This window comes from Urocitellus parryii, chromosome 4 (assembly GCF_045843805.1).
Source record: "Urocitellus parryii isolate mUroPar1 chromosome 4, mUroPar1.hap1, whole genome shotgun sequence".
In the NCBI taxonomy this organism is placed as follows: domain Eukaryota; kingdom Metazoa; phylum Chordata; class Mammalia; order Rodentia; family Sciuridae; genus Urocitellus; species Urocitellus parryii.
Window position 1 is genome coordinate 126,818,325 of NC_135534.1, and position 26,370 is coordinate 126,844,694.

Sequence of the window (26,370 nt, forward strand, 5' to 3'; positions counted from 1 at the left end):
AGAATCTGATGAACTGTTTTCCATGTAGCTAAACCACTTCATATTTCCATCACCAATGTACCCTTGCCAGCACTTGTTATGATTGATTTTTTTTATATTAAGATAATGTAAAAGGTGGGTAGTATTTCACTGTGATTTAATTTGTATTTCCCTAACACTAATCATGTTGAATATCTTTTCACACTGAATTTCAAATTTTTCACTCATTTTTAGAATTAGGTTGTTCTTATGCTAAGCTTATTAAGAGTTCTTTTATGTGTTCTAGATACAATCCTTTGTCAGACATGATTTTCTACTACTCTGTATCATCACATTTTTCATTTTCATTTTTTAACAGTGTCTTGTATTGAATAAAAGTTTTTAATTCTTCATCAATTATGCTTCTGATGTCATATCTCAGAACTGTTGTTCTCCCCACACAAAGATTTTCTCCTATCCTTCCTCTATATCTATCTATCATTCAGAGTACTAGGTATTGAACCCTGGGGTTCTACACCACAAAGCTATATCTCCACCCTCTTTTACTTTTTTTAAAAATTTTGAGACAACAATTGCTTAGGGCTTCAATACACAGCTAAGACTGTCCTTGCCATTCTCTTGCCTCGGCCTCCTAGGTTGCTCACCACCCCTTGCAACACTGTGAGACAGGTTCTTGCTAAGTTGCTGAGGCCTGCCTCAAACTGAATCTCCTCCAGCCTTAGCCTCCAAGATGCTGGGATTACAGGTATGCTGGGTTGATGCATGTGTGAGATTACAAGATGCTATGATGCTCGACTCTATCCTTTCTTTTAAAAATTTCATATCTTTGGATTTTATATTTAGGTTTTTGATGTATTTTATGTTATTTTTTATGACTGTCCAAAGTGTTCTTTTTCCATTTTTGTTGAAAGGCCATAACTTCTCCACTGAATTACCATTGTACCTTTGTCAAAAATTAATCATATTACTGATTAATTACTTGACCACAGTAGTCAATCAATAAAGGATTATGTACTACGAAACTGAAATATAATAAAGGAGCAATTTTTTAAAAAGAGGGCTTTTTAAAAAGAGGACTTTCCCCTAGCTTCCACACAAAAAAGTTATTTCTATCATTTTGTCAATATTACATTTCTAGTCACACAGAGTAAGTTCTCCCATTTTCTTTTATTTTTTTCCTTTTGAATTTTTCTTTTTGTTGTTCTAGTTCTTTGCCTTTCCATATAAATTTTAGAATCAGATTCTTGAAAGCTACAAACATTTGTGCTGTAATTTTGACTGAGACTGCTCCGAGTTTATAGATCAATTTGGGGATCACACTAAAATATCAGTCTTGCACTGGGGATGTAGGTTGATGCATGTGTGAGGCCCTGGGTTCGATCCCCAGTACCTTACTGTCATACACACAGTTGTTATTCTCCATAAACACATTTATTTCTCCATTTTTTTTAAGTTCTTGGATTTCTTTGAACAGTATGCTATAATTTCTCAGCATGCAGGAATAGGATTTATATATATATTTTGACCTCATAGAATATGATTTCATTAAACTCAGCCATCAGTTCTAGAAAATTCTTTATAGATTCTTTGGCATTATACAAAGAAAAATCCTGTTGTGTAGATAGACACTATGATTTCTTCCTTTCTAATCTGTATGCCTTTTTTTCCCCCTTGTCTTATTACATTGGCTCAGGAGGAAAACAATAGTCTTATACATTAAGTATAATGTTAGATGTAGGGTTTTTTGTATATGCTCTTTATCAAGTTCTCTTCTATTCCTAGTTTTGCTCAGTTTTTAATAATAAATTATGCTGAATCCTGTCAAATGTTTTTAAGACTAGATTGTATGGTGAATTACACTGACTTTCAAACACTGAATCAGCCTTGCATTTCTGGTATAAAACTCCATTTTGTTATGATCTAATTCTCTCTTTTTATGTACTTCTGGATGAATTTGCTAATATTTTGCTGAAGATTTTTTTTTTTTGTCTGTGTTCACACACACAAAAAAATGGCCTATAGCTTTTTTGTTTGAAATGTTTGGTTTTAGTGCTAAGTTAATGCTGGCCTCATGTATTGATTGTTCTTGTCTCTTCTATTTTCTGTAAGGGACTATATAAAATTGGCCTGGATTTTCACTGGTGGATTTTTTTTTTTATCTGTGAATTCAATCTGTTCAATAGATAAAGGATTATTCAAATTATCTATATCTTCTTGAATGAGTTTTGGTAGTGTCTCTGAAGAGACATTTTATCTAAGTTTTGGAATTATGGACTAAGAGTTATGTATAATATTCCATATTATTCTTTTAATGTGCAAAGTGTCTACAGTGATATCACCTCTCATTCCTGATGTTAATCATTTTGTGTCTTTACTCTTTTCCTTATTATTCTATCTAGTTAAAGGTTCATCAACCTTATTGATATTTTTTCAAAGAATCTGCTTTTGATTGCATTGGTTTTCTCAACTGTTTTTGTATTTCAGATTTTACTGATTCTTGTTCTTACCTTTATTACTTTCTTCCTTCCACTTGCTGTAATTTGTTCCTTTTCTAGTTTCTTAAAGTGAAAACTTAAAATTACTAACACCAGATCTCTTTTTTCTTAACATTTAATGCTATAAATTTCCAATGAAAATTGCTTAACTTGTATCCTACAGATTTTGAGGCTATATTTTTATTTTCATTTAGTTCAAAATATTTTATTTTCTCTTACAAATTTGTCTTTGACCTATGAGTTATTTACAAGTGTGTTGCTTAATTTCTAAATATTTGGAGATCTTTCTAGATATTTCCTCTTACTCATTACTACTTTAGTACTTCTAAAATGGTCAGAAAGTTGTTTTTGTATGATTTCCACATATTAAAATTTTAAAATTATTTAAGGCTTGTTTTATGCCCAGCATATGATTTTTGATTAGTATCTAATACTCAATAATATAATAAAGTCAATAATTCTATTAAAAAATATAATGCTAACTGTGGAATATCCTTTTAAAGCATCTTCCTTTGGTTTATCAGTCAATAAAACAATCAATACATATAATTTAATGTTTAATATAGTTATTTTGAAACTAAATGAAACTTACTTGTAATAAAGATCTTGAAAGAACACAAGGTGATTGTTCACTAAATTCACAGAAAAAGTCCTAGTAGATAGAGAAAAAGCAAAGTTATTAACAGATTAAATAAAAGAAGAAAATGAGGTACATAAAGCACAATTTTTGAAAATGATCAACTACTACAGTAAAAACATGGGAAGGAGCCAAAGGCCATTTCTATACAAATTGCCTAAATATATCAAAGGGACAATGGATAATTTTAGAGACTAAAATCTTTTTTAGAGAATTGACTAATAGAATTATGTGGACACCAATATTAAATTTCAACACCATGAAAATAATATAAATAACTTAGTAAGTAATGGTAGAACTTTAGTTCCTGCTTCAACTGGATTCTTATTACTCTTTCTGACTTGGAGGAATGATCAAAAGACATGGGTTTATATACAGAGAAAAAAATATGAGAAAATACACTGTACTATTAACAACTATAGATTATGGGATGGTAATTATTTTCATATTGCTCTGCATCTTCCAGATTTTATAGTTAAAATGTACATATCTTAAGTCTTGATTTGGGAATTGTTAGATATAGGTATTTGGACTTAGGAAAACTTATGGCACTACTGTAAGGTAACAGTGAAATAAAAGAATGGACTTTTCTGAGTTTCATCCTCTTTGGTCACATAATAGTCTGATCTGTAGGCTGAAAGTTTAATTCTAAACAACCCTCTTTTCTCAATTTATAACATTTTGTTCCTCAGAATCTTATCATTGCTGATTCTGTGATTACTACATATATTGTAAAAACTCAAAAACTATATCTCTAACACATAACTTTAATCTCTATTCTCACTGTCAACATCAATGATCTCTATTAAAATACTCAAAAGCACCTTAAATTCTATTTAACTAAGACTCTTTCTTCTTGTCCTAAAAAGTCCCCAATTTGAATGAATGGCAAAAGAATGCACCTAAACTTATTAAGAAGCCTAAAGATCTTCCTGAGAGCTTTCTCGTGTCCAATATTTTAATTTTCACCAATATTCTACCAATTTCAGCTGACACATGGCTCCCTTAACCTCACACTACCTGCTTACCATCCTTACATTAGCACTACCATCTTTAAATTAGCAGTTTCTTAGACTATAGTAATGTATCTTCCCATTTTTACACTAGTTGCCTTTTAATCTCGTCTTTATGATACAGCCACTGCATCACCGCAAATTAATTCAATTATACTACTACTATCCAACCTATAATGATCCTATATAAATCTCTAATAGATTTGCTCCATGATAAAAACCAAAATCTTGAAGGTGGCTTAAATAGCCATGCTTGGCCTGCTTACCTCTCCAACCTCACCAAATCCCCAACTCCTCCATCAATTATACTCCAGGCTACCAGCTTTCTTTGAGTTTTCTGATTGTACCATCCTGAGGGAAGAAACATTCAGCTTCCTTCACCAGGACTGTCCTTCACCCTCACCATTCTAACATATGTATAACTTCCAAATATTAGTTTTACCTTTACTTCCTTGATCATCTAGATCAGTTCCTTCATTACATATGTTCAAGTTCATTTCTTTCAGACCTCTATCTGGTTTGTAATTCTATAATTACAAACAAAATCATACAAAACGTACACAAATTTGTATGATTATCTGACTTTGAATTCTCTTACTCTAGGCTGTAAGCCTTATGACAACTTAGATGATATGTTTTTGCTCCTCAAGGTATACAAGCTCTAGCACAAAGAAAATACCCAAAGATATCTAGTGAACTAATGAATGTCTTATGCTTGTTTTCATAGTTTTATCAGTATGCCATTTATGCATTTCTCTTCATTCTCTTTCATTCCTGTGCTAGGGAGTGAACCTGGCCTCACACATGCTAAGTGCATGCTACCACTGGGCTATGCCTCTGGCCTCCATTTCTAAATTTCTTACAGCTAGCACATATCCCAAAGAGAACACAATCCATAAAGTCTATTACTTACTACATTTAAATAAGGCACTCTTCCTAATTATTCCATAGCTTCCAAAAGTTTCATATTCTGGGTTCCTAATATTTGGGTTTCTCTTCACTAATTTCTCTACCCTCCTTCCTGCCATTGTGTTTTTCTATATTTATGCAAAATATCAAAAATACTGAAAATACAGAAAAATGCAAAGAATAAACTATCTTCCAATATTCAAAATAGTCAGTGTTAACATTTTGGTATTTGATATTATCTTTTTTTGGTACTGGGGATTGAATCCAGGGGCACTTAACCACTAAGCCACATCCTCAGCCCTTTTTTATAGTTTATATTGGAACAGGGTCTCACTAACTTGCTTAGGACCTCGCTAAGTTGCTGAGGCTGGGTCTGAACTCACAATCCTCTTGCCTTGGCCTCCCGAGCCACTTGGATTACAGGTGCATGTTAATGCACAGGGTAAACTGAATTTGTCTCCATCTCTGAAAATATTCTTTTTGCCTGAGAGAACCTATAAGTGGATATATATCCTTAAACAGAACGTTCATAAATATAAACATTTTTCCAAGTCAATATTTAAAAAAAAAAATTTGAAGGGTGCATGGCATATATTCTACACATACCATAGAATGGATTAGATCATAATTGGGCATTGGGTTTCTGGTTTTTCAAATTACAATAATTTAACAAATACATTTTTAATGCATCTTTGCACCTATCTCAAATCATTTTATACTGAATTTCTAGATAGAAAGTTGCTGGGTCAGAGAATCCACAATTTAAGATCTTGGAGATATAGGAGTATAAGAAAATAACCATTTCCCTTTCTCAACATTAAATATTATAATTTATTTTATGTGTATGGTATTGGGAATTGAACTCAGGGGTGCTCTACCACTAAGCTACATACCCAGACATATTTTATTTTGAGACATGGTCTAAGTTGCCCAGCTAGCCCTTGAAATCCTTTTGCCTCAGTCTACTGAGCATCTGGAATTATAGGTGTGTACCATCACATCCAGTCACTTTCCAATCTAGTTTATCTTATTTATACATAAGCACTCTTTATAATTTGGCATTTTATTCTAATAGTAATAGCAATAGGTTTCTGAGACAGATCTAGACTACTTGGTCCCTTTATCCTCTCTTTAACTTTTCCTGTCCTCTTGGTCTCTGCCACACTTTCCCTCCTACTACCTATATTTCTCTGTCTCAAATCTTCCTGGGATACATGGTCTCCCTTACTACACTCTCTTCAACATCCAGTACTAGCAGTCCGGTTCTGACTCTCTAGCTTCCATCTATTATGGTATGACTTTATGCTACCATCCCCCTGACAAAGTGATCCATAATTTTTCTGCTAGATATCTAGGACCAACGAGAGCCTGTCTGGGTTGAAGAAAATATTAAGAGCTACTCTGATGTGCCTCTGGTGTTAAAGAGTCAGAGTAAAAAGGAGAATGGAAGGTATAATAATGGGTAGAAGCTGAATCACTAATCACTAAATTTTAGTGTATATGAGTAACGGTAAGAACTATGGGAAAACCACTAATATTATAACTATTATGGATATTAGAGATGCAAGTATAAAGAAAATGAAATATTTGGTTTATCTATAATTGTACCTATTGTAGTTTATGTAGACTGCTTGCTATGTCCACTAAATTTCATGTACTACAAAGATAAAATATAAATGTGTAAAAATAATTATTGTAGGTTCTATTTGATCTTTCTATAATTACCAGCCAAGTATCTGGCTCAAGGTTCTCATTATCATTCACCTGAATTACTGTTATTAGACTACTAAGACAAAGGGGAACTTTGACTTGTATCGTTTCAATGTTGAAGAACATACAATTGAAAGACAACATCATCTGGATTTTGTAATTTTTGCTTCACCTTACCCATACATATTCAAGTTCTCAACTCATAACTCAACATGAAGCCATTCAGAATGCCTTTCTTTCTGATCTGACAACCTGTGACTATGTTGCTCATACTTCCAGAAAAGTCCTTTCTTCTACTTTTTCATTATTCAATCCTATTCATTTTTCAAGACTTAGATAAAATTCCAACTCTTAAATTATATTTCCATAGTCCAACTTACACTGATTTTTTCCCCCTTTAAAAATTCTACTGTACATATTCAGATGACATAGGTGTATGTGTCCAAGGTTCATCTCCCTAACTGAAGGGGGAAAGGTGGAAAAACAGAACCTGGGGCTGGGGTTGTAGCTCAGTGCTTGCCTAACACACGTGAGTTACTGAGTTGGATCATCAGCACCTCATAAAAATAAATAAAATAAAGGTATTGTGTCCATCTACAACTAAAAAATATTTAAACTCCCAAATGTCACTTCAGACTTCCTTTGTAAACCTTAGAGAAACTCCAATTATTATGCTCTTTTCATATTAATCTAGTTTTAAATTATTTCTGATCCACTAAGTATAAATGAAATTCCAAATCTAGACATTTTCATTACCTATGAAAACTTGTATATACACCTATGAAAACTTGTATATACAATAATAATCACTATCAAGGATAGTGAATTACCTACCCTCTAAACTTTAGCTTCTGAATCTTTACAATGGACAATATAAAATCCTCATGAAGATTAAATATTATGTATGTATATGTATTCCCTCCCCACAACTTAATTATCTTATCAGGGAAAACAGGTAAGCACTATTATTTACCCTTGGACAATCAGACTCTAAAAAGTGATGTTATTAAACCAAAGTTATATTGCAGAATAGAGATTTGTACTTACCAGAATACAATGTAAATTTGTTAAATTCACAACCTCACAGACAGTTTTTATTCTATCTATTAATCTTGCAAAATAGTTGACCATTTCTTCCCTTTTAATTATTTTTGCATATCGAGGGAAGGTGGGTGGAAGTAGCCTCTGGTTAACAAGGGGCTCAAAACCCATCATAATCGGATGATCTAAAAAGAAGAAAAGAAAAAGAGTTTCAATGTTTCTCTGAATTTTAAACTGCAAATGCATAAATATAAAAAGGAAAATGCCTATTCTAAAGGCACCTCCAAATTCTAACCACAAAATCTTGTAAATGGATTTTACAATTTATAATTAATTTAAACACAGTTCCCCGCCCCCCCCCCTTAAATGAGATAAACAGACTTAATAACTTCAAAATTGTCCTTTCTACCTACATGGTAGTGGCTGTGGTGATGCAAGGGATTTCCATCAAAATGAACTCCAAGCCAAGAATGGGACTGTGAAGAAAGGTAAAATGGGAGTACAAAAACTTGTAGGCTTTACTTCCCTCAACTACTAAGCAACAGGATCAATTAAATTTAGCTATGTAATAATCCAGAACAGAAGAGCAGCTATCTCAGGCCTCAAGAATCCTTGAATGCATTTCATACAGAGGTATAATCACATAAGTCCAGGATGTTTTAAGAAAATATTATAAGAGACCTAAGGGCGAGTTCTTTTCTCCCATTCTCTGTTCACTGGTGATTTTGCTTTTCACACACAGTTCCAAATCATGTTTTTCTCAACATGAAATCTAAAATGAGGATGTAAGTCTCAGAAGTAAGAAAGGATTATGAATTTTGGAATCAAAGTTCTCCTGCTGGCTATAACCTAAGAATAAATACAATTTTAGATGTCAATGAAAAAAAAAACTAAAGCTGAACAAGTACATTATTAATAATTCAAAACAAATTATCGAACCTTTAGGAGATAGAAAGAAAGTATTTTCTCCTCTGTAGTTATACGAATTTGATTTTAGAACAATGAAAGGGAATCAGCCCAAAGCAGTGGTGTATACCTATAACTCCAGCTACTCAGGAGGCTGAGGCGGGAGGATCACAAGTTCCTGGTCATGTTGGGCAATTCAGCACAATCTTGTTTCTGAATAAAATGTGAATGGTGGGGAGTAGCTCTGGGATAGAGTGCCCTGGGTTCAATCCCTAGTAGTAGAAAAAAATGTTTGTTGTAAACAAGGATGTTGGATTTGTTGGTTCAGGACTTGACAGCTCTGTGGCTCTTGGACAAGCCTAGCAAGGTTCGATAATTTGTTTATGAATAAACTGACAGATTAACAGGAGGGGAACATGTTTGTTATGTGCTTAGGCACAGAAGCCTCACAAAATTATGAGGTTCAAGGAGAGCCAGATGGTTGAAGTTTATATAGCATCCTGAGCAACAGAAAGGAACAGGAGAATGGGGTTTCTGGGAGGATGGTGGGGGACACAACGTATGGGGACATCTATGGTAAATAAAGGTAGTCTTAGTATACAGATAAATACATCTTTCTCAGGTAGTAAAGGTGGCCTACCAACCCTCAGAAGTATAGGTGCCTGTGCCAGGCACAGTGGCACATATCTGTCATTTCAGTGTCTCGAGAGACTGAGGCAGGAAGATTGCAAGCTTGAGGCCAGCCTCGGCAAATTAAAAAGGAATGGTGATGTAGCTCAGTGGTAAAGCACCCCTGGGTTCAATCCCTGGTAACCCCCCCCCAAAAAAAATTCAAAACAAAGTGACAACCAAATTATTGTAATACCCCTAAGGCACATATCATTAACTGTTTCTCAGGATCATACAAAGATGTTCCCCCAGGGTTCTTGGCGTTCTTCCTATTGTCCATTCTAAGTTGTTCCTGGTTTAAGTTACTTAGCTTTACATAAATTCCAACTTAACTGATGTTTCTCGACTAAAATCCTAGGCCTACAATTTTCTTCTTAGGTCCAAATCTATGATTTCTAACTGCAAAAGGGAATTTCCACTTTGGTATCCCACATCATCTCAAAAGGCACAGTCAAAAAACTACCTTTATCTTGCCCCTAACACTGCCTCTCTCCCTATATCTCCTTTCTCAGTATAAAAACCCTTGATTCTTATAATCCTTAAGCTAGCAATCATGTCTCTTTTCACTACCTTATCTACTTTATCAGTCAATAACTTAAGGATTCTAAATCCTAATGTCTACCGAATCTATCCACCCTCCTCACTTCTAGTGCCACTACAATAGTCTACCTGAACTGACTGCTCCTATACTAAATTAATCCTATACACTACAACCCTAATTGTTCTATCTCCTAACTTCATTCTCCTAACACAAAACTTTTATTGACTCACTATTCTCCATAATATAGATTCCTTGGTAGGGCACTGGAAAGTGGCTCTAAAATTTCCTGGTACTCTCATAGAAAAAGATTTTCCATTCTAATGGAAAATTGTGTATTGTCCGATTGACTATAAGAATCAATCAACTGTAGATAGCTGAGGGGGGAACAGCATTTTTGCCATTTGAAATTTATTTCAACACTTCATTACTCCATATAAAATTGTGCTATTTAAAAATTTTTCATTTGAACCAGTTAGGGTATCTCATTGAATGAATTTAACAAAATTCTTATCATATGCTCATTTTTACATCTGTACGAGCAGTTCTGATTTGACCTTATCTGAAAATCACCTTTAACACTCACTATTCCCTAAGCACAGTAAGCTTAAGTAAGCACAAATATGTTCTGAATCTTTTCCACATACTATTTTCTCTCTATATAAAATGTATTCTTATTCTTAGCCTGGAAGATTTGACACAGCAGGAATAACTTCTCCTCTTATAATACTTTGTTTACATACTGCAACACTTGTGGGGTTACGCCTCAGCTATATCCCCAGACCTCTCTCAGCAGTCCTCAAAGCAGAAATATCTGGCTGTGTCTCAAATACCTGGCTCATTAACAGGCACTGAATATGTGTTTGATAAAGGACAAGATATGCAGAATGGTAGGGTGGAGTTGCAGCTCAGTGATAGAGCACTTGCCTAGCATGTGTGAGGCACTGGGCTTAATCCTCAGCACTACATATAAATAAACACATAAATAAAATAAAGGTATGTGTCCATCTACAACGAAAAATATTTTTGAAAAAGATATGCAGAATGCTCAAAATAAAATTAAAGATTGTACCCATCATAATGAAATAGTCTGCATTCGTGATTTATAAACCAGTGTTATAACACTTTAGAACTAAAGTAAATGACTATACAGTAAGAAGCTTCTTTACATACCACCATGAATAAATGTTGAGCTTCAATGATAAATGCACAAAATCAAGATACTTAAATAGTACATCCCACTTATTTTTCCTCAAAGCATTCTAAAACATATTTTAAAATTACTTCCAAGAATATTCTTTTTTTCTCCCCCTTTTGCTGGGGATGAAATGCAGGTGCTTAGGGCCTTACTGAGTTGCTAAGGCTGGCTTTGAACTTGCAATTCTCCTGCCTCAGCATACCAGGCCACTGGGATTACAGGCATGTGCCACCATGCCCTGCCCTTTTATTCTTAATACACATCTTTTCTCAAAGAATCATACGATCATCTCAATAGACACAGAAAAAGCATTTGACAAAATACAGAACTCTTTCATGTTTAAAACACTAGAAAAATTAGGGATAATAGGAACATATCTCAACATCATAAAGGCTATCTATGCTAAGCCCCAGGCTAACATCATTTTAAATGGAGAAAAATTGAAAGCATTCCCTCTAAAAAATGGAACGAGACAGGGATGCCCTCTTTCACCACTTCTATTTAACATAGTTCTTGAAGAAGCACTGGCCAGAGCAAAAAGAAATTAAAGGGATACATATAGGAAAAAATAACTTAAACGAGTACTATTTGCTGATGATATGATTCTGTACCTAGAAAACCCAAAAAGCTCCACCAGAAATCTTCTAGAGCTAGTAGATAAATTCAGCAAAGTAGCAGGTTATAAAATCAACACTCATAAATCAAAGGCATTTCTGTATATCAGTGACAAATCCTCTGAGACGAAAATGAGAAAAACTACCCCATTTATAATAGCCTAAATAAATAAATAAATAAATACTTGGGAATCAACTTAACGAAAGAGGTGAAAGATCTATACAATGAAAATAAAAGAGCCCTAAAGCAAGAAATCAAAGACGACCTTAGAAAATGGAAAGATCTACCTTGCTCTTAGATAGGCAAATTTAATATTATCAAAATGACCACACTACCAAAAGCACTATACAGAGTTAATGCAATTCTGATCAATGGCATTTCTCATAGAAATAGAAAAAGCAAACATGAAATTCATCTGGAAAAATAAGAGACCCACAATAGCTAAAGTAATCCTTAGCAGGAAGAGTGAAGTAGGTGGCATCGCTATACCAGATCTTAAACTATACTACAGAGCAATAGTAACAAAAACACCATGGTATTGGCACCAAAACAGACTGGTAGACCAATGGTACAGAATAGAGGACACAGAGACTAACCTACAAAATTACAATTATCTTATATTAGACAAAGGCATCAAAAATATGCATTGAAGAAAAGATAGCATCTTCAACAAATGGTGCTGGGAAAACTGGAAATCCATATGCAACAAAATGAAATTAAACCCTATCTCTCATCATGCACAAAACTCAACTCAAAGTGGATCAAGGACCTAGGAATTAAACCAGAGACTCTCCCTATAATAGAAAAAAAAAGTAGGCCCTAATCTTCATCATGTGGGATTAGGCCCAAACTTCCTTAATAAGACTCCTATAGTGCAAGAATTAAAACCAAGAATCAATAAATGGGATGGACTCAAACTAAAAAGTTTCTTCTCAGCAAAAGAAACAATCTGAGAGGTGAATAGAGAGCCTACATCTTGGGAGCAAATTTTTACCCCTTACACATCAGATAGAGCACTAACCTCTAGGATATATAAAGAACTCAAAAAGCTAAACACCAAAAACAAAACAAAACAAAACAAATAACCCAATCAATAAATGGGCCAAGGACATGAACAGACACTTCTCAGAAGAGGATATACAATCAATCAACAAATATATGAAAAAATGTTTATCATCTCTAGCAATTAGAGAAATGCAAATCATAACTAGTCTAAGATACCATCTCACTCTAGTCAGAACGGCAGCTATTATGAAGACAAACAACAATAAGTGTTGGTGAGGATGTGGGAAAAAGGCACACTCAGACATTGCTGGTGGGACTGCAAATTGGTACAGCCAATATGGAAAGCAGTATGGAGATTCCTTGGAAAACTTGGAATAGAACCACGATTTGACCCAGCTATCCGTCTCCTCGGTCTATATCCAAAGGATTTAAAAACAGCATACTACATAGACATAGCCACATCAATGTTCATAGCAGCACAATTCACAATAGCTAAACTGTGGGAACAACCTAGATGCCCTTCAGTAGAGGAATGGATTAAAAAAAATGTGGCATATATACACAATGGAATTTTACTCATCATTAAAAAAGAATAAAATTATGGCATTTGTAGGTAAATGGATGGCCTTGGAGAAGATAATGCTAAGTAAAGTTAGACAATCCCCCCAAAATAAATGCCGAATGTTTTCTCTGATATAAGGTGACTAACTTATAGTGGGGTAGGGAGAGGGAGCATGGGAGGAATAGACAAACTCTAGATAGGGCAGAAGGGTGGAAGGAGAAGGGTGGGGGCAGGGTATTAGCAAGGATGGTGGAATGTGATGGACATCATTATCCAAAGTACATGTATGGGGGGGCTGGGACTGTGGCTCAGCGGTGGAGTGCTCACCTAGCCTGTGTGAGGCACTGGGTTCAATCCTTAGCATCACATATAAATTAAAAAAAAAAAAAAAAAAAAACACATGTATGAAGACATGAATTGGTGTGAACATACTTTATATACAGAGACATGAAAAACTGTGTTCTCTATGTATAATAAGAATTGTGATGCATTCCACTGAAATATTTAAAAAATAAAAGCAATAAAAAAAATACACATCTTTTTCAGCCTTATACTACAAGTAGAAAATCAAATAGACACTAATACTCATGAAAACTGGATTACCATGGAAAGTAAATATTTAATGGAAAATGAATACAAAAATTTTCTATGTTCTTTTTTTAAAAAAAATAAAAAGTACAATGTAAAACAATATTAATTCCAAACAAATGAGCTATCTTGCCACTGTACTCAGCATTCCTAACCTCTTCTCACTAGATGCCAGAAGGACCCCATTGCTGACTGTGAATGAACTATGTATTAAACCATTACCAAGCGTCCCTCAGAAGCCCAGTGGAGACAAATATAGCACATATTTATAATTCAATTTGGTTACACCCAGGATGTATCAGGAACACATAACCTATTAAAAAAATAGAGTAAAAAATTCCTAGAAGTGAAGACAAAGGAAAGACTTAAAGCATGAGAAGTCAGTTAAGGGAGACAATACTAGATAGGACAAAATATGAAAAGTATCTCTAACACCTGGAGGATAGAGAATTTGGTTCCTTTTCTTTGCTCCTCAGGTAAATTTTTTAAGTACTAACTTCTCCAAATTTAGGAGGCAAAAGCAGACTTCCACATTATACTTACTCCTCCTCTTTTTGAATTAATTAATACTTAGGGAGTGAGAGGAATAGACACCTATATAAATATGCTCATCACTGGGCTGGGGATGTGGCTCAAGCGGTAGCACGCTCGCCTGGCATGCGTGCGGCCTGGGTTCGATCCTCACCGCCACATACAAACAAAGTCTTTATGCAGAAAGTTAGAAGTTATTGTAAGTCCCTCTCCATTCCCTGCATAAACGTAAAATTTTTCCCCGTATTTATCTAGACATTATACATACTAATAGTGAAAGCTGTTCTTAATAGCTATTGTTTAATCTCATGCAGACAGACTTTACAATCATACAAAACATCATTAAAGTACTTGTCGAGAAAAGAGATAAGAACTAAGATATAATTTTTAATCAAACAGTTATTCATGATACAGACTACAGATGAGCATGAGAGGGGCTGAAAGCTAGAAACGAGTTTGCCTATGATTTCAAGGAAATGAAAACCATGAAAAGTACAAAGAAGTTTATCAAAACCAATCTCTTGCTAAAATAAATTGCTCTAACACTTTCCACTTTCACATGTCTATAACACTACTTATCTCAGCCTATTAAAGTACCCTCAAACAAAGTACCCTCAAGAGGCTCAGATGCCCCTTACAATATGAACTCAGAAAAAAACTAATCACTGTTACCTAATGCATACTCCACTAAATTTTTTGAATTATATACAGATCACACAAAATAAGTTCTAGGCTTCATTCTGATTTTACAAGTCTGTAGGTATATAAATTATTTTGGTTTTCCTGTTGAAATACTTCCTATCTAAAATCCTAAAAATCATTCTTAGTACAAGAATCTTATGTAAGATTACTTCCTACTCCACATTAAAAGCATTTTAAAAACAAAATATGTAACTGCTATTTAAAACATTATGACACACTGGGTTAAGGTATCCCAGTTACTAAAACTCCTTCGGTCATTAACAGAAAAGTATTATACATAGCACAATGTCATTGGATAAGAGAGCTGCAGTATCAATGTGCTTTGGTGTTTTTATTTTAAAAGTAAATTAGATATCAAAATCAAAGATATGAAAATGTTTCCATCTATAGAGACATCATATAATTTTTTAAAAACACAACTTTCCAAAATTACATAGGGAATTTACAGTTTATTTATTCAAATGTGATTCTGGATGTCCTGATCTGGTTATGTTAGTCTATACTTCTTGGTTATCTTTCCATTTATAAAAAGTTATAACATTATGCCCAGTGAAATAAGTCAGATACTAGGATGTAGAAAGCAAAGGAGAGAATGGAGAGCATTATTTAAAGGATACATAGTTTGGGAGAATGACAAAGTTCTGTAGATAGATGGTGATGGCTGCACAACAATGTAGATGTATTGAGTACCACTGAACTGTACACTTAAAATGGTTACAAATGCTGGGCATGGTGGTGCACACCTGCAATCCCAGCTACTCGGGAGGCTGAGGCACAGAAGATCACAAGTTCAAGGCCAGCCTGGGCAACTTTAGCGAGACCCTGTATCAAAATAAAAAAAAATAAAAAGGGCTAGGGATGTAGTTCAGTGGTAGAGTGCATCTTGCCTACCATGTGTGAGACACTGAATTTGATCTCCAATACCAAAAAAAAACTTCAAAATAAAAATAAAAATAAAAAAATGAATGGTAAAATGGTGAATTTTTAAAAACAATTTCAAAACCTACATTAAAATCGGTACAGTAATTATGTACTCAAATATGTTGAGTATAATTCCTACAAAGATATACATAACCACAATATAATGATCAGAATTAAGAAACTAATACTGACCAATTACTATCACAGACCTCATTCAGATATTACAAACTATTCCAATCATGTTCTTCAGATCCATGTCAGTATTATAAATTCCATTTGTCTTTTACTCTCCTTCAGTATGGAACAGTTCAGTCTCTCCTTGATTTCTAAAATACTGACATCTCTGAAACTAACAGACCAGTAATTCTGTATACTGTCTTTCAATGTAAAGCTGGCTTGTTTCTTCATGATTAGACGTGTATTATGAATCTTAGAAATGTCACAGAAATGATGCAATATTCTCTTTGGCATCTATTAGCAAAATAATGGCTTGACTCATAACTGGTGATATATTCTTTGATTACCTGATAAAGGTGGTGTCAGCCTTCTACATTATACTTACTCCTCCTCTTTTTGAATTAATTAATACTTGAGGAGTGAGAGGAATAGACACCTATATAAATATGCTCATCACTGGGCTGGGGATGTGGCTCAAGCGGTAGCACGCTCGCCTGGCATGCGTGTAGCCCAGAATTCGATCCTCACCACCACATACAAACAAAGATGTTTTGTCTGCCGATAACTAAAAAAATAAATATTAAAATTTTCTCTCTCTCTCTCTTTAAAAAAATAAAAAAATAAAAAGGGCTAGGGATATAGCTCAGGGACAGAAAACTTGCCTAGCATGTAAGAGGCCCTTGGTTGGATCCCCAGAAGGAAGAGAAAAAAGGATTCAAATTGTCCATTCATTCACTTATGATCAGAATTACTTACTGTGATGGTCACTAATTCAGATTGTGCAAGTGCCCCTTCAAGCTGTCTTCTATGTCTAATTGATATGTTACTACCAATCTTGGAGTGTTTCTCATTTCTGGTATAAGATGTTGCAGACTTATCTAGTGCTTTCCCTGTTCCAGCTAGTTCTCCAAGATGCCCTAGTTTCTTTCAGTGCTACTTTAAGGAGCAAGATCTGGATGATAAGTGTGCTCACTCTGAATGGGGTTATCAGTGCTTCTAGCCTCTTTAGAAGACAGAGATATAAAGTACATTAATAATTATATGGGTAAGCATATGTATACACAGGTTTGTGCAGACATATAATTACATCTAAATTTCCATATCAACATATAGCTATTAGAAATGACAAGATTACCTTTATACCTCTAATTTCAATCTAATTTTTTTCCTTTGCAGACATTTGTGTAACTCAGTTCCTCAACTTGGCACTCTATAATTACCAATTCATTTACACATATATGAAATCATTCCAAAGAACATATGCAATCACTCTTTGTATTAATTTTTAGGGTTGCTGTAACAAATTACCATAAACTGGGCAACTTAAAACCACAGAATATTCATTCTCTCATAGATGATCAACATTGGTTTCACTGGACTGAACTCAAGGTGGTAGAAGAGCAGTAGTCTGGCTGGAAGCACTGGAGAGAACCTGTTCCTTGTTTCTCATGGCTATTCTCACTGCTTGCACTGTGGCTGCAACATGCCAATCTCTCCCTGTCTTCCCAAGACCTTTTCTGTGTTTCTTATCAGTGTCCATCTCCTTATGGAGGACAATTATGATGTATTTCAATTCTACCCAGATAATCGCAAGACCCTTAATGACATCAGTAAAGACCCTTTATCCAAATACAGTAACATTCACAGGTTCTCATCAGATTTGGCTTATATTTCCTTCTCTTTAAAATACTGAAAGAATTTGTTTTTCAGTTGGTTTTAGAAGTACCACATAATCATATTCACAGTTAACATCCCCAAACATTTCCCAGAAGAAATCTCTTTTACTTACTGTTGGCTATTTCTTTGGGTATTTACCTATGAATTGTCAAATAACAAGGTTATACTACTATTTGATATTATTTTAGATTTATGTATTATCTGTCACATGGAGGAAGTCAGAGACTCAGGAAAAATCTGAGGTAGCACAACGATCATATACGTATGTACAATTTAACCCCTCACCTGCAATCTAGAACATGATTCTGGTAATGACCAATACCGAGTATAGGTGTCACCATATGAGTAAATAAATGATATTCACATCTAGGCCAAACATTTTGTTTGTCTGTTTTTTGTGGTGCTGGGGATTGAACCCAGGGCCTGCTGCATGCAAAGCAAGCACTCTACCAACTGAGCTATATCCCTTGCCCCTAGGCCAAACTTTTGAGAACAGGGAAATAACCTTTATTTTCATATGCATTCTGAACTTAGTAACTGTCCCACTTTGTTTGCTTTGCTTCTTAACACTTAATTCAAACTGATATCATTTGTAAATTCTCTAAATTGCTTCTCAGTGTAGGTCAGCTTCCCATTATCTGCAGGTTCCAAATATATGTGGTCAACCATCCAATGGTTGTGCACCATGTAGTTATAATAAGATGGCTGCCGTCTGTACTGAATATGTACAGGCTTTTTAAAAATTTGTCATATAGAGTATAACTATTCATAAGGCATTTATGTTGTATTAGGTATTTATAAGTAACTGAGAGATTATACAAAGTTTAAGGGAGGATATGTATATTTTATATGCAAATACTAATGTCATTTTATGTTTTGTTCTTTTTAGTTATAAGTGATGTGGAGTCTATTCTGACATATTTACAGAAACATGGAGACTGTCTTGTGGATGTACACTATGTTGAGATTCACTGTGATGTATTCATATACACAGGAAAGTTATGTCAGATTCATTCCACTGTTTTTCCTATTCCCATCCCTTAATTCACGTGGATTTCCTTTTGTCTAATCCACTGACATTCTAGGCTCCCCACATCCTTGTTCTGTGTTAGTATCCACACATCAGAGAAAACATATGACCTTCAATTTTTTGGGATTAGCTTATTCCACTTAGCATGACAATCCCGATTCCATCCATTTACTGGCAAATGTTATAAAGTCATTCTTTATGGCTGTGGCTATGTACCACATTTTCTTTATCCATTCATCTGTTGAAGGGCATATAGGTTGGTTCCATAGTTTAGATATTGTAAATTGAGCTGCTATAAACATTGATGTGGCCCCATTACTACAGTACACTGATTTTAAGTCCTTTGGATATATGCCAAGAAGTGGGATAACCAGGTCAAATGGGGGTTCTGTTTCAAATTTTCCAAGGAATCTCCATCCTGCTTTCCACAGTGGTTGCACCAATGTGCAGTCCCACCAGCAATGTAGGAGTGTAACTATTCCTTCACATCCTTGCCAACATTATTACTTATATTGTTTTTCTCTTTTTTTTTTAGTTGCAGATGGACAGAATGTCTTTATCTTATTATTTTTATGTGGGGCTGAGGATCGAACCCAGTGCCTCATGAATGCTAGGCAAGCATTCTGTCACAGACCTACAGCCCTAGCTAGTTTCTTGTAACTGAAGTGAGATGAAATCTCAATGTAATTTTAATTTGCATTTCTCTGATGTTGAACATTTTTTCATATATTTGTTGACTAATTGTATCTCTTCTTCTGTGAAGTACCTGTTCAATTCCTTTGCCTAATTTGAACTGTGCTAAGTTTTTGGAATTCTTTATATAGCTGAAAGATTAATGCTCTCTTAGGTGCGTGTGATAAAGACTTTTCCCCATTCTGTAGGCTCTCTTCATGTTCTTGTTTCCTTTACTGTAAAGAAGCTTTTTAATTTGATAACATCCCATTTATTGATTCTTGATTTTATTGCTTGTGGTTTAGGAGTCTAGCTGAGGAATTCGGTTCCTAGGCCACCATTATGGCAAGTTGGACCTACTTTTTCTTCTCGTAGGCACAGGGTCTAATTTCATTTGTTATATATGGATTTCCGGTTTTCTCAGCACCATTTGTTGAAGAAGCTATCTTTTTGCCAATATATGTTCATGGAGCTTTTGTTTATGATTAGATAACTGTACTTAGTTGGGTTTTTCTGTGGGTCTTCTATTCTGTACCAATGGTTGTCATGTCTGTTTTGGTACCAATACCAGGCAATTTTTGTTACTATAGCTCTGTAGTATAGTTTAAAATATGGTATTGTGATGCCTCCTGCTTTACTTTTCTCACTAAGGATTACTTGGGCTATTCTGGGCCTCTTTATTTTTCCAAATGAATTTCATGACTGCTTTTATTATTTCTATGAAGATCATCATTAGAATTTTAATAGTAATTGAATTAAAATATGTATATCAATTTTGGTAGTATGGCCATTTTGGCAATATTAATTCTGCATATCCAAAAACATGGCAAACCTTTTGGATTTTCTAAGGTCTTCTTCGATTTCTTTAGTGTTCTATACTTTTCACTGTAGAGGTGTCATGGTTTGGATATAAGGTATTCTCCAAAAGCTCTTGTGTGAGACAATGCAAGAAGGTTCAGAAGAGAAACCACTGGGTTATGAGAGCTTTAACCCAATCAGTGAACTAATCCCCTGACAGGGATTAAATGAATGGTAACTGAAGTGGTAGGGTGTGGCTAGAGGAGGTGGGAACTGGGGGTATGGCTTAGGGTATATATTTTTATCTGGCAAATGGAGCCCTCTCTCTGCTTTCTGATCATCATGTGAGCCACTTCCTTCCACCATATTCTTCCACCTCACCTTGAGCCCCAAGGAAGGGAGCCTACTGTCTATGGATTGAGACCTCTGAACTGTGAGCCCCCAAATAAACTTTTCCTTCTTTACAGTTGTTGGATCTTTCAGCTACAGCAGTGAAAAAGCTGACTTAAACAAGAAATCTTTTACCTCTCAAGAGTCTGAGTTCCAAGTATTTATTTTTAAGCTACTGTGAATGGGATGGTTTTCCTAATTTCTCTTTCAGTTGATTCATCATTGGTATATAGAAATGCAATTAATTTTATATCCTACTTTGCTATATTCATTTATGAGTTCTAGATGTTTTCTGGGGCTTCTAAATATAGGATCATATAAATAGCAAATAGAGATAGTTTGAGCTTCTTCTTGGCTCTTAGTATCCCTTTCTTTCTATTCCTGATTGTTCTGGTTACAGTTTCAAGGACTATGTTAAACAGAAGTGCTGAAAGTGAGCATCCTTGTCTTATTCCTGTTTTCAGAGGGAATGCATTCAATTTTTCTCCATTTAGAGTGATACTGGCCATAGGTTTAATGAAGAGCTTTTACAAGTTGAGGTATGTTCATACTATTCCTTATTTTTCTAGTATTTTATCATGAAAGGATACTATATTTTGTCAAACACTTTTTCTGCATCTGAGATGATCATGTGATTCTTGTCTTTAATTCTATTTATGTGGTGAATTACATTTATTGATTTTCATAGACTAAAGCAACCTTGAATCCCTGGGATGAAACCCACTTGATCATGGTGCATTATTTTTTAGTGTGTTATTCTATGACATTTGTCAGTATTTTATTAATAATTTTTGCACTTATGTTCATCAGAGATATTGGTCTGAAGTTTTCTTTCCTTATGTGTCTTTGTCTGGTTTTGGTATCAGGGTGATACTAACTTCATAGAATCAGTTTGGAAGGGTTCCATCTTTTCTATTTCATGGAATAATTTGAGGAGGACTGGTGTTAGTTCTTTAAAGGTCTGGCAGAAGTTGGATGAGAATCCATCAGGTCTTGGGCTTTGCTTTGTTTGCAGGCTTTTAAATTGTGCTACTCTAAACTGATCTACTTAAGTTTTCTACATCCTCCTGGTTGGATTTTGGGAAGTCATGTCTTCAGAAATCAGTCGGTGTCTTCCAAGATTTTCTAATTTATAGATTATAAATTTTCAAAATAGTTTCTGATTATCCTCTGAATTTCAGTAGTGTCTGCGCTGATACTTCCTTTTCATCATATAAATTTTAATAATTTGAGTCCCCCCCCCTTTTCTATTTTAGTTACTTTGGCTAAGGGTTTATCAAATTTTATTTTTTTCAAGAACAAAATTTTATTTTGTTGATTTCTTTATTTATTGTTTCAATTTCATTGATTTCGGTTCTGATTTTAATTATTTCCTGTCTTGTACAGCTTTTGCTGATGTTATCCCCCACCCCCACCCCAGAGCTTTGTGATGTAATGTTAGATTATTTATTCCATGACTTTCTATTCTTTTAATGCTTTCTATTCTTTTCCTGTTATCCCATATTTCTTGAAATTTCTGTTCATAGTCTCTTAATATCTTTTCTCCATAGTCGATTTTATTTCCAAGATTGTATATTTGTCTTCATTGCCTGAAACTATCTTCCAAGGGGTCTGGTCTTTTGGTGATGCTTTCCACGGTTTTTTTAGTTAATTACTGATTTCTTCATTTTGAGGATTTCCATTTGGTTCTTTTTCAGAATCTCCTTTATTGCAGTAATTTTTCATGTCCTGTGTTTTCTGATTTCACTCTATATACTTTTACCTAGCAGATCAGTTTATCCATGAACCTTCTAAATTCCTTCTCTGATATTCCAACTGGCACAATAAACAGAAATGATATGGTGAGCAATTGCCAACAGAAAAAACAGTAAGTTTGTAAAAGGGCTTGCTATTTCAAAAGGTGAGCAGGGAGAAGGTGGAAGATATGTAGGTTGTGATGATTATGAGGAAGAAAGAAGAAAGCAGAAGTACAAAATTAAAGGAAAAGTGGAAGAAAACAATAGAATTAGGTTGTTAGCAAAAGAAAGGAGAGAAAGAGAATTAAGAGAAATAAGTTAAAAACAACACACACACACACACACACACAAAACAAAATATACTCCTCAAAAACCTTAGCCTTCAAAAGAGTCATGAAAAATAACTGCCTTCAAAAAAATGTTAGAAAAGTAAGACAAATATGTACATGTACTAATAATGTCCATGAACCATTCAGCACACAATCACAATCAAAAAGAAAGAAAGGTTCTTGATGAAAAATGGGGTTGTGGCTTAGTGGCAGACTGCTCGCCTCCCAAATGTGAAGCACTGGGTTTGATCCTCAGCACCACATAAAAATAAATTAATTAAATAAAGGTATTGTGTCCATCTACAATTAAAAAATATTTAAAAAAATAAAATTAAAATTAAAAAATTAAGGAATCATTTCCATTGTGGTAGTCAAAAATTGTCAATGATAATATATGTTTCTTGTCTGTTCCCAAGTGTCTTTTTTGTTTTTTTCTTTATATACTGTGCACAATAGTAGTAGCTGGAGGCTGTCACTGGTGGTGCTTGTCACTGGTTGGAGTTCAAAAATTCTCGGCTTCCCTTCTCAGCAGTTATGTGATGGGGCAGCTTGGAGAGTGTTGTGAGAGGAGTTCCTGGAGGCAGAGCCCCGGAAGGGGTTTAGGTCTAGTTTGTCCCCTGTGCTTCACTGAATGGTGATTGGTCTTAAGATTTTTAAACCAGCCCATCCCCAGAGCTCTGCTGCTGCTAATCCATGCTGGGAGTCTGCATCCCAGGAGTGTCCCCTGGGTTCCACTAGTGCACTGGAGGAGCCAATCCTTCACCCCCTCCACCACCTGCAGATCCTGCCCTTCTGGCCCTTTCCAGCCTCCTAGGCTCAGCCCCCAGGCACACAGTCACTCTTACCCACCCAATCAAATTCCTGACCAACCCCTGTTAGTCCCTCAAGCCACCAGACTCCAAGGGTGAGAGGGACTTGAGATCTCTTGGGTCTGAATGCCCAGTATTTCCATGGCAAAACATCTGAATTTCTCCTGGTTTTCTATTCACACTCTGAGTTACGTGATAGCCCAGTCTGGTTTCCAAACCCAGCTTGGATTCCACAGATATGGGTGCAAGAAATTGGTCCCACAGCTGCTAGCTACTATCTGAAAGTTATCCTAGAATACTAAATACTACCCTTGAATACTAAAGAAGGACATTATATCAAACACCCAGTTATTTTATCAATTCAACAGATGGTCTTGTATCATCTTTAAAACATCTTTCCTAGGGCTTTGTGACTTACTACAACTGGGCTTATCCTCCATATATAGAGTGCAAGTATTATTTTGTGATCTCCTTTTACCACCAGCCAGAGGATTTCCTTCATTATTTTTTTTTATGTTGTACTCTTACGTGCCTTCACCCTATATTTTCCTTTTTCTTGATTTATTCCCTTGTTTGTATGGACCCCATCTTCCAAAAGTTCTGGGAGACAAATTTTCTGAGACTATCTAAATGTCTGAAATTCCTTCCTCAAAATTATAGTTTGTACATAAAATTCAATATTTGAAACCATTTCCCAAAAAAAAAAAATTTCTGCAAAGACAGTTCCAGTGATCTTCTTTTACTAATACCCCTGATATAATTAACACAGCCTATTTAGAGGATACAATTTAATGGTTTTTAATATATTCAGAGTAAAAAAACTATCATCAGAAATTTAGAATATTTTCATCATTTCAAGTAGCAATATGCACTACAATCCTAGGTAACAACTAACCTACTTTATGTCGCCATGGGTTTACCAATTCTGGCATTTTAATAGAATTTATATAACTGGTATTTTATTTTATTTTTTATTTAATTTTATGACTGGTATTTTCCACTTGTCCATAAACATGAGGTTTCCACTTCTGGGTCTCAATTCTATTCTATTCCACTGATTTACTTCAATTATGTATATCCAAAACGACTGTCCTGATTGTTAAGCTTTGTGTACATTTCGAATTTTAAAAGTGTGACTCCTCTTTTATTTTGCTTCACTGATTTCTAGCTTCACTACTGCTGTTGAGAAGTGTGATGACACTGTCTTGACCCTTGTAATTTGCTTTTTGTATCTTACAAATCTCTGATCTTCAATTTTGAGGACTGGGATGTAGTTTAGTGGTAGAGCACTTGCTCTTGTACAATCCCTGGGGGTTTGATCCCCAGTACTGCAAAGCAAACTAAACCAAACCATACCAAAACCAATTTTCATGCTCTTTTTATTGGCTCTTTCTTTCTTTTAAATGAAAGACTTCGGAGGATTAGACGAACTCTAGAAACAGCAAAGAGGAAGGAGGGTGAGGGAGGGGGTATGGGGTAGGAAAGACGGTGGGATGAGATGGATACCATTACCCTAAGTACATGTATGAAGATACAAATGGTGTACAACCAGAGATCAAAAATTGTGCTCTATATGTGTAATATGAATGGTAATGCATTCTGCTGTCATATGTAACAAATCAGAATTTTCAAAAAAGTCTCAAAAAATTAAAAAACAAAAATGAAAGACTTCTTTAATACTACTTAATTTAGGTAGTTGTTGTTGTTATCAGTGTTACTAGGGATTCAACCCAGGGCCTTGCTAAGCAAGTGATCTTACACCGAGCTACATTCCTAGTCTATTTGTTCTTTCAATCTGGGCGTTTACATAATTTAATTCCAGGAATGCTCTACCACCTAATTACATCTCTAGCCCTTTTTATATTGCAATACTTCTTGCTAAGTTGCCTAGGCTGGCTATGAACTTGCAATTCTGGCTCAGTCTCCTGAGTAACTGGGATTACAGGCAAACAGCACCATGACAGTTCAGGAAGTTTTCTTAAAAGAATTTTTGTGGAGCCGGTGTTGTAGCTCAGTGGTAGAGCACTTGCCTAACATGGGTGAGGCCCTGGATTCCATCCTCAGCACCACATAAAATCAAATAAATTTTCAAAAGGTTGAATTCTCTTTTTTTTAATATTTATTTTTTAGTTGTAGTTGGACATAATACCTTTATTTTATTTATTTTTATGTGGTGCTGAGGATTGAACCCAGGGCCTGGCACGTGCTAGAAGAACGCTCTACCACTAAGCCACAAACCTAGTTTCAAAAGGTTAAATTCTTAAAAAACAAAAAAGAAAAGAATTTTTTGTTGTTACTACTATTTCTGGAACAACTTTCATTAGTTCATCCTTCATTTATCCTTATTAGACAGTGGACCTTCTGGACTGATTCTATAATATATTTCTCATCTTTACATTTTTAGTCTACTTTAAACTTTCATAATTTTGTTGTTCTAAACTTTTTAGTTATTATCATATTGGCTTTTATGTTTTGAATCTCAACATAATCCCTTTTCTTCTTATGTATAGCATTCTATTCTTGTTTCCATATGCATATCTGCATTTAAGATATTGTGTTTGCTTACCTTGCCTATTTTGTTTTCTTTCATGTCAGAGATTTCCACCCTTGACTGTATAATCAAGATTTGAAACTGCAACACAAAAATCTAAAAGTTTTGTGAATATTGATAAGGCTACTGGGCAAGACACTGTATCAGGGGAATTGCTAATATCAGTATATCTGGATTTTGCT

General features: G+C 34.8%; 1 protein-coding gene across 6 annotated transcripts in view; it reads right to left on the bottom strand.

Annotated features, from left to right (window-relative positions):
• Positions 1 to 26,370, bottom strand: part of Naa35 (N-alpha-acetyltransferase 35, NatC auxiliary subunit) — a 93,257-nt gene that overhangs the window by 22,041 nt on the left and 44,846 nt on the right. For all 6 annotated transcript variants that reach the window (XM_026404461.2, XM_026404462.2, XM_026404460.2 and 3 more), the window contains 2 exons: positions 7,791 to 7,969; positions 3,067 to 3,126 (listed from right to left, as the gene is read on the bottom strand). In XM_026404461.2, coding sequence (XP_026260246.1) covers positions 3,067 to 3,126; positions 7,791 to 7,969 — 239 coding nt within the window. The remainder of the gene's footprint in view (positions 1 to 3,066; positions 3,127 to 7,790; positions 7,970 to 26,370) is intronic.